At 37.1% G+C, this 9,544-nt stretch overlaps 2 protein-coding genes across 3 annotated transcripts; both read left to right on the plus strand.

Annotated features, from left to right (window-relative positions):
• Window positions 1-1,440: 1,440 nt before the first annotated feature.
• Window positions 1,441-4,379, plus strand: LOC106342653 (protein IQ-DOMAIN 14). Its single transcript, XM_013781650.1, has 5 exons — window positions 1,441-1,714; window positions 2,162-2,233; window positions 2,392-2,485; window positions 2,596-3,291; window positions 3,380-4,379. Exons 3-5 carry the CDS (start codon window positions 2,411-2,413, stop codon window positions 4,223-4,225), a joined length of 1,617 nt encoding a protein of 538 aa, XP_013637104.1. The 5' UTR covers window positions 1,441-1,714; window positions 2,162-2,233; window positions 2,392-2,410; the 3' UTR covers window positions 4,226-4,379.
• A 1,510-nt stretch (window positions 4,380-5,889) lies between these two features.
• Window positions 5,890-8,021, plus strand: LOC106340973 (probable L-type lectin-domain containing receptor kinase V.3). 2 transcript variants are annotated; one of them, XM_013779794.1, is made up of 2 exons: window positions 5,955-6,356; window positions 6,441-8,021. In XM_013779794.1, the coding sequence occupies exons 1-2, from the start codon at window positions 5,980-5,982 to the stop codon at window positions 7,873-7,875; spliced, it is 1,812 nt and encodes a 603-aa protein (XP_013635248.1). In that variant the 5' UTR covers window positions 5,955-5,979; the 3' UTR covers window positions 7,876-8,021. The 2 variants fall into 2 exon arrangements, with proteins under 2 accessions (XP_013635247.1, XP_013635248.1); XM_013779793.1 differs by having other exon boundaries at window positions 5,890-8,021.
• The last annotated feature ends 1,523 nt before the right edge of the window (window positions 8,022-9,544 follow it).

The raw sequence follows: 9,544 nt of genomic DNA on the forward strand, positions 1-9,544 counted from the left end.
GTCTTTACGACGAAATATATTCCTCGCTAAGTTACGACGAATTAGCGAGGAAATATGTGTTACGACGGACGAGTAACGAGCAAACGCGCTTCCTCGCTATTTCGTCGTAAAGCCTCTTTTACGACGAAATAACGAGGAAAACCGCCCTCGTTAAGGTGATGTTTTCTTGTAGTGTAATACAAAATTGAAGTTACATATTTTCAAATACTTCTCAATTAATATACAAGAGATTGACAGAAACAGTGCAATATAACATGTTTTTTTTGTCATTAGTACTAATGCGTTTTAAAAAGATCGATCTGACCTCAACATCTCCAAGACGATTGATCAATTATGATGAGAAAATTATGCAAAATTTTTAAGTAACATCTGTTTAAAAATTGTGCTGTTTTAAAAAAAAAAAGTTACATCTATTATTTCTAGATTGAACAAAAAAATGAATATACTCTTGAAGTCAATTGAATACAAAGACACTAGCTATTCTATTATCTGATTTTCAATGTTCTGTAATAATCTGTTATTATGGATGATTCCTTCGTAACTTTCATCTTCTTTGCTACATCACTGACTTTGGTGGAACCGATGTGTTCTTGCACATCATTGTGAAACGGATTTCAAGTACCGCTAAGATTCTTATCTTCAGTGATAAATAATTCAATATCAATGTTGAAGAAGAACGAGCTCGAAGAGAAAACAAAGAAGGTAACCGATGAACTTCTGCATTGAAGCTTGGAATCGTCGCATGGAAAATAGTTTTGGTTGTGACGAGTTAGGCTATGATTGATGCACAGAATGAGTAAACATCTATCACCAGAGGAAACTGTCTCTGAAATTTTTCAGCGCGAAAGAAAATAGTTAGGAGTATTATATTTAGGATTCGATCGAATATGTTCCAATTAATACAAATAATTTTTTACTCTATATAATTTAAGTGGATAAACTAACTTATAAACATTTTAAAAACTTATAAGTGGATAAACTTACTTATAAACATTCAAAAAACGTACTTAGAAATGTAAACAGCTATTTTTTTTATTTCTACATATAATTTGTACCATTTAGCATGATTATTTTACTTAAAATGTTAATTAATATCATATATAAACATGTATAAATTTTTTTAAAAATAAATAAATTTATTATCGAATATTCGTTTAGTTTATTTCTAGGAAAAGACTATTCTCCATATAAAACACTACCAAGTTTTTTTTAGTTGGCATAGACTATCAAATGATCCAATAAAAATCTACTAGTCTAATACAAATCCACCATACTATTATGTGTTACCGTTTGGTATACTAGTGAAGAGTTTTTGAGTTTGTGGTTACAATGAGGTAAAAGAAGTGGTAGGCCAAGGTTGAGTGATAAAGTGGCCAACTGTTCCTCTATTTTCATGATGATAATCGAGCTAATTAAAAAACAAAAAATCAAAAGGTAAGAGAAAATAGAAAAGAAAAAGTTTGAAATCATCCCTTAACCAACTAGTCCCAGATCCAAAGTTGCAGACTTTTCAACAATTTCAAAGTAATTTTACCCATAAACACAAAGAAAAGATTAGAAGACTAATACTTTTCTTTAAATGCCCATTATAAAAATACAAATTAAATAGTCTCCTACTTTGTATGTGAGAGCTGAGAGGAAACAGAGGAAAATCACCAGACCAGAGTTTTTCTTCTCTGGCTGCTTCTGTGGCCTCCTCTCTCTCAGAATCGAGGTATGTAGTTCTTGTTGCTTGTGAATTATTTTAGTTCTCTTTGATTTAATATTCATTTTTTTTCACTTTCTAGTGTTCTGGATTGTTTCAAAAGATCTGTCTTTTCTTGTTTTTGTTGTTGTTGTCTTCATGTGTTTCACTAATACAATTCTCTAAGCAAAGTTTTCAACTTTCAATTTTGTAATATCAGCATATTAAATTTCAGAGCTTTTACACTTACAAAACTGTCTCTGTCTCTGTCTTCTGCATCAAACAAGCAATTTTTTGTGATGGTTTAGTCAGTTCACCTAATTTAAAGAGAAGATATATGGTTGGCCTAAGATTTGTCATAAAAGTTAAAACTTCCTTTTTCATGGAAGCTCAACAACTTGTAACATATCTCTCTTAGGCAGTTTTTGTATTGTGTTCTTGGATCTTTGTAACTGCTGTTTCATTTAAATCATGCAGGTAAGGCTTTTTGTTGTGGGGAGCAATCATGCTAACTTGCAGCTTCTTGCAACATCCTAGCCATCAATATATGTAAGAAACGTTTCTAATGAAATGTTTCAGTTTTAATCAAGTACACAATTTTATGCATAGATCTTTAAGACTAGCATAAAGGTTATTCATCCTTTGATGTGTCTGAAAGAAAAAAAAGAGCTTCAACAAAGGTTAGAGTTATGTTTTTATTGTGACAGGTAAGGGAATGTTGGAGAAATGGGGAAGAAAGGTAGTTTGTTTTCTGCAATCAAAGGGGTTTTTACTCCACATTCCAAAGAGAAGCTAGTCAATGTAAGCTGATTACTCTCAACAAATGTTGGATTTAAAGAGTTTTTTGATGGTGCTTGTCTGCTTGATGATGAGATTACTTTGGCTCCTGGTGGGCAATTTTTTGGTAACAGGAAGCAGAGAGAAAGAGTGGCAAAGAAAAGAGGAAGAAAGGCTTTGGGAAACTAAAGCGTGGAGAGAGCAGTTCATTTCTTCCCATCTTCAGAGAGCCTAGTAGTATTGAAAAGATTTTGGCAGATGCTGAGAGAGATCACAATCTTGTTTTCAGGCCTCCTTCTCCTCCTGATCAATCAAATCCACCCTCAGCCTCTCCTCCACCTCCTCTGAGGCCTGCTTCTCCGCAGTCTCCTCCTCCTAGAGATATTGACCTTCCAAGATTGGATTCTTCAAGATCGCTTTCACTGAAGCCCCCTGATGGATCAAATCCATCATCAGCCTCTTCTAGTACTCCTCTGAAGCCTGGAGTTCCTTCCCCTCCCATAGTTCCTTCTCCAGAACCAACTTCACCAAGAGTTGTCTCCCCACAAACAGTCTCTATAAAGCACCCTTCTCCAAGACCAACTTCACCAAGAGTTGCTTCCCCACAGGCTGTCCCTCCAAAGCCGCCTACTCCAAGAGAAGGCCAACTAAGGTTGGAACTACCTTCACCAAAGACTCCTCCAAGAGTAGATGCTCCAAAAGTAGAACCATCAACTTTGGATGCTCCAAGAACTGTACTGCCACTGGAGATTGTTTCTAGACCAGAGCCAACTCTCTTGGTCCAGCATGCTTCTGCAGCAAAAATTCAAGCAGCTTTCAGAGGCTACACGGTACGTATACACACATTCTTGTTTCTGTTTTAAAGTTACACTAGCCTCCATATCCAGAACAAGAGAGTTGTTGATTCGTATGAAACAGGCAAGGAGGAGTTTCAGAGCTCTCAAAGGTTTAGTCAGGCTTCAAGGAGTGGTGAAAGGATACAACGTGAAGCGTCAGACGGTAAATGCAATGAAGTACATGCAAAAACTGGTCCGTGTCCAGTCCAAACTTCAGTCACACCGCATAAGAACGTCGGAAAACCAAACACAAGTTGAGAAAGACGAGGCAAACACAGGTGGTAATGATCATTGGGACGACAGTGTGCTGACAAAAGAAGAAAGGGATGCGAGATCACAGAGGAAAGCTGATGCAATCATCAAGAGAGAACGTTCCATGGCCTATGCATACTCTCACAAGGTAACACCCAAGTCTGCTCATGACGTTGGGCTCCCTCTATGGTGGAACTGGGGAGATCAACAGCTTCCTCCTGCTAGTCATGTACCGAGCCATTACATGCTAACACCAACAAGACTAAGCCCAAGATATTCAAGAGGAAGACTAAGAGGTGGTTCTCCTTTCAAGGATGATGACAGCCTCACAAGCTGCCCACCATTCCCAAGCTACATGGCTCCAACGGTCTCTGCCAAGGCCAAAGTTAGACCAAACAGCAACCCAAAAGAGAGAGTTATGGGCACACCATCATCGGTGAGAAGCGAGAAGAGGAGAGTGTCGTATCCACCGGTGCAACGAGGTGAAGATGTGTTTAGATGGAGCAAAGGATCATTGCTGATGAGCAAGAAAGGATGTCCTGGTTCTTCTTCACCTGGAGGTGTGGTGGCTATTGAGAAGCGCAAGACAGTTAAATCTGTAGGGAATTTGAGCGTTGATTCTACTGTCTCCATGCCAGCCACAGTTGGTAAGAAACGGTTTAACAGATATGTGTGATTTGTTTTTGATGGAACAAGCTTTTTGAATGTTACGTTTGCTTCATTTGTTGGTGGTGTTGGTTTTTGAGTGCTGCTGTAATCTTGATTATGAATTTACAGATGTAAACATAATGAAAAGGAAAAACAATGACAGAGGATTTGGTTTGAAGGCATATATGATAACACGAGAGCTGGTAATGATATTGATGAAAAAGATCAAAGATCAATACAACTATATATAAGCACACACAGTTTACTTAAAACTAGAAAACTTGGATCTTGTTGAGTTTATGTGATAAATACGTTCACTGCAAGTCCGAAAAGATAAGGGCTACGAGGATCACCATGACAAGGGCCACGGGTACCTCGAAAGAAGCCATGGAGAGAGCCATTTATGCCTACTGAGTAGAGTAGACAGTGGTGGTTTGACACTCCTTTATCAAATCAAGCAAGCGAGTAGGAAGTCCGTTGGCCCTTTATTTTTGTGATCTCCACTTACAATTTAACCACTAAAAACTGGGCAGAGAAATCAAGATATATTGAAGATATTAACATATTTTGTTACTTACCTTTTCCTTTTCTTGTAATTTCCTTATCTCACAGATTAGGTTAGATTTCTTTGTAACTATATATGCCTTTTAAGGCTAGTGAATAAACAACTTCTTCCGAGTAGAGACATTGGAGGGTTCAAGTGCAGAATAAACAATTGCATGATGAAGGATGCAAGTTTTGGATACATATTAAGAGACATCTACAACAAGTTTTCATACTACAAAGGCAGAAGTGTTACAAATCAAGGATGTTCAAGTACAAAGTAAGTTTTCATGAATTCTTTGAAGATTGGATTAGCTCTCTCATGTCTCTGCTGCCATCATTGGAGTAGTTTCCAAATGATAAACCAGCGGTTCATGAAATATCAAGAACTCTACAAGCAACAACCTCTCACGTGTACTCTCTAATCTTTTCATAAAATGATCAAAACCACAAGTCAGTTAAAAACAAACGTGTGCTTACGTGTTTATATTAAATTAAAGTTTTGGTCGCAAAATAAGCTTAAGAAAGTGACCAAAGTCGAATAAATAAGCTTAACAAAGTACATTGATCACAGTGGAATAAAAACGACGCATTACAAATAACAACTATAAAAGAAGCGTGCAACATAAATAATAACAACTATAAACGACGTTGACTCTGCAACATAGCTAGCTCTCTGTTATGAACGTTTTTTCATTGCCTCATCATTACCAAATCATCATAAACGTTTCTCTCCAACTCTAACAAACAAAAAGAAACTAAATACAATAACAGTCTCTTTTATCTTTGCAGGTCTTGGCTTAGTTCATATGATCCTTGAGTAAAGTAACTTGTTTACTTTTTTCATGTTTCTTCTTAAAGATACAAACTTGCTTAAATTAATTTGTTGCAGGCATTGACTAGTTCTTATGTTTTCTTTGAGGGAAGTCACTAGTTTACTTTTCATGTTGCTTCTTAAAGATACAAACATGCTTTAATTAATTGGTTACAGGCATTGACTTTGCAACATGTAGCCATCTAACTCTCTATTTTTAGTCTCTCCAGGTCTTTGACTAGTTCATGTGTTTTTTTTTTTTTTGTGGCTTAGTTGTCTTTCATCAAGCTCTCCGGGACATGAATGATTACAGAAACTAACTATTCAATCCATCAATGATCATGTCTAGTAAAATCCTATCACATGCCGTTTTCTTGATCCTTGTTCTGTTCTGTTGCACTGAACACACCCATGGCAAGCTGATTATGCAGGGATCAGCCGGATTCGTCAAAGGTTTCAGAACGTTGACGAGCACCAAGAAGCACACATATGGCCAAGCCTTCCACGACGAGATACTCCAGTTCAAGAACTCCAACGGTACCATGACATCTTTCTCTGTCACCTTCTTCTTTGCTATCGTCCCTGAACATAAGCGCAAAGGCTCTCACGGTATGGCCTTTGTGATCTCTCCCACTAGAGGGATCACAAACGCATCTGCTGATCAGTACCTTGGAATATTCAACGAAGCAAACAACGGGAACACCTCGAATCATATCTTTGCTGTTGAGCTTGACATAAACAAAGATGATGAGTTTGGTGACATTGATGATAACCATGTCGGCATTAACATAAACGGCATGAGGTCTACTGTATCTGCTCCTGCTGGTTACTATGATCAAGAGGGGCATTTCAGAAGCCTCTCTTTGATCAGTGGAAACCTACTTAGACTCACTATTTTGTATAGCCACAAGGATACACAGATCAATGTCACCTTATCATCACCAGAGGAAGGCTATTACCCAAAGAAGCCACTTCTTTCTCTGAAACAAGATCTCTCACCGTACTTTTCGGAGAAAATGTATGCTGGCTTCTCAGCCTCTACCGGCTCCGTTGGAGCAATGCATTACATGTGGGTTTGGTTCATCAACGGCTACATCACTGTTCCAAATCTTGACTTAGGGATACCAAAGTTTCCTCCCTATCCCATTACAAAAACTAAGGTAGCTCTGATAGTATTGGTGACGGCCTTGGCCTTGGCTCTCTTTGCTGCGCTTGTTGCTTCAGGTTTGAGTCTCTTCTTCTATAAGAGACATATGAAGGTTATGGAGGTTTTAGAGGAATGGGAGATCGAATGTGGACCTCATAGGTTTGCTTACAAAGAGCTTTTCAAAGCCACAAACGGTTTCAAACAGCTTCTAGGCAAAGGAGGGTTTGGTCAGGTCTTTAAAGGGACACTTCCAGGTTCCAACGCAAAGATTGCTGTGAAACGTGTTTCTCACGGCTCGAGCCAAGGGATGCGTGAGTTCTTGGCTGAGATAGCTACCATTGGTCGTCTTAGACATCCGAATCTAGTCAGGCTTCTTGGTTACTGCAGGTACAATGAAGAGCTCTACTTGGTTTATGACTTTATGCCCAATGGTAGCCTTGACAGGTATCTCCACGGAGGCGAATCATCAGATCAAGAAGAGCTTTCTTGGAGTCAACGTTTCAAGATCATCAAAGATGTTGCCTCCGCACTTTCCTATCTCCACCATGAGTGGATACAAGTTGTGATTCATAGAGACATCAAGCCGGCGAATGTACTAATAGACGACAAGATGAATGCAAGTCTAGGAGATTTTGGATTGGCTAAGCTTTATGATCAAGGGCACGAAGCTCAGACGTCTAGAGTAGCTGGAACGTTTGGTTACATGGCACCAGAGCTCATGAGAACGGGAAGACCAACGACGGGAACAGATGTTTACGCCTTTGGTGTGTTCATGCTTGAAGTTTCTTGCGGTAGGAAGCTGTTTGAGCCGCGAGCTGAGCCTGAAGAGATTGTTCTTGCGGATTGGGCGATTAACCGTTGGGAGAACGGTGATATCATAGAGGCGGCTAGTGAAAGAATCAGACGAGAGTATGATAAGGGACAGCTTGAGGTTGTTTTGAAGCTGGGAGTGTTGTGTTCTCACCAGGCTGAAGAGGTTAGGCCGGATATGGCTACGGTTGTTAAGATCTTGGAGGGAGTTTCTGAGCTTCCGGATAATTTGCTTGATGTTGTTAGGACTGAGAAGTTGGGGAGATGGTATGAGATGTATGGAAAGGTGCTTGATGTGGAGGTGACAATGGAGTCTGGAGGTAACTTGACGGTCACGGAACCGTTGACTTATGTAGGACGGTAAAAAGTGGTTGGTGAGGGTTTAATAACATGTGAGACGGTGTTTGCTTCTACAATTGTTTTTGTTGTTGTTTGAATGCATCATTTGGTTTATGTGTTTGTGTGTTTAGTCTTATGTTGAAAGAAAAACTTGTCTGCATCTAATATGGGTTTGGGATATGTGAATTTTTTTTTTTGAAAAATAATGGACAATACTTTGGTTTTTTGGTAAAATGACAATACTTAGCTTATTAAGGCTTAGAAAGGTTTAGGTTTCTTAAAGCATAAAAAGATAGTATCAAACGTATACAATAGGTGGTAATGGTATTGTAAATTTGGATTTGAAAAAAAAATCGCCAACAATGATTCTAAGTTCTAACAAATCTATATTATAACTAGGACCCGATCATTTTATTTATATATATACAATATTTTTTGTTGTTATTATATAATTTCTTTCTGATGGATCCGATCAATTTTTATTAAAAATTGTGAAACTAAACTATAATTAATATACATGGGTTGATCGGATTGGACATTAAACAAATTATGACACAAAAAATTATTTTTTTCCACCAAACACATTTTTGAAAAAAATGAACAGTATTGTTTCCACAGTTGAATTATTTTGACGTTTCTCTTTCATATGGTTTTGAAAGGTTTCAGATCAACTATCAAATTGATACATGACATTTTATTGTTTTTATTCGTATGCTTACAGAAAATTTACATTTTTGTAATTTAAAATCGTTTTAAAAAAATTCAAAATATAACATATAAGACAAAATCTAACATATAAGAAAAATATAATATATAAAGTTTCTTCATTTTTGTAATTTAATGTTATTTTAAAATATAACATATAAGGTTTTCTCATTTTTGTAATTTAAAGTCATTTTAAAAAATTCAAAATATAACATATAAGAAAAAAATCTAATTTTTTATTATTATATGGTTAATGTGATTGTTTAATTTTTTTAATACAATATAAAATTAAACAAAAATGAAAAAGGATACAAAAATTGTTATCAAATCTTTATTATTCATAGTCATTAATTGTTATATATATGTTAATCATATTAGGTAATTCCGTAGTTTTTATTTAGGAAAGAATACACGCTTTTTATATTTTTGGTTAATATAATGTTTCTTATTAATTGAATTTTGACCAACATTTTTTCAATTGATTTTTAAGTGACATCCTAATTAAATGACACCTAAGTAGTGTCTCTTTTAAATTAATACAAACTTAAGATTACAACTTTTAAAATAATTCTCAATTAATATATAGAGGATGAGAGAGAGTCCTGAAGGCGACACGTCAGCATCAGATGGGTCATACTTTAAAAAATGTGAAAACGTCTCAGGTGAGTCATACTTTAAAAAATGTGAAAAAATGTCAAGCTCATGATTCGAACCCGGGTTATTGAAATACAAACACCAAAATTTATAAAACTAAACTAAAGAATAATTTGTACATTGATGACCGAAACTAATATATATTTATGAAGGTCGGAAGCCCTCTGCTCTCTCTCCGCTCTCTCTCTACTCTCTGCTCTCTCTGCTCTCTCTCTCTCTCCGCTCTCTCTCTCTCTCCGCTCTCTCTCTCTCTCCCCGCTCTCTCTCTCTTCCCGCTCTCCGCGCCCTCTCCCCACACCCGCTCTCCGCGCCCTCTCCCCGCTCTCTCTCCCCAC

The sequence above is a fragment of the Brassica oleracea genome, chromosome C4, assembly GCF_000695525.1.
Source record: "Brassica oleracea var. oleracea cultivar TO1000 chromosome C4, BOL, whole genome shotgun sequence".
NCBI lineage: Eukaryota > Viridiplantae > Streptophyta > Magnoliopsida > Brassicales > Brassicaceae > Brassica > Brassica oleracea.

Bases quoted from the DNA above. Each gene is read 5' to 3' on its own strand.
- LOC106342653 (XM_013781650.1), top strand. From the start codon at position 2,411: ATGGGGAAGAAAGGTAGTTTGTTTTCTGCAATCAAAGGGGTTTTTACT. The intron at 2,486-2,595 runs GTAAGCTGATTA...TTTTGGTAACAG, and splicing joins CCAAAGAGAAGCTAGTCAAT to GAAGCAGAGAGAAAGAGTGG. The intron at 3,292-3,379 runs GTACGTATACAC...CGTATGAAACAG, and splicing joins CAGCTTTCAGAGGCTACACG to GCAAGGAGGAGTTTCAGAGC.
- LOC106340973 (XM_013779793.1), top strand. From the start codon at position 5,890: ATGATCATGTCTAGTAAAATCCTATCACATGCCGTTTTCTTGATCCTT.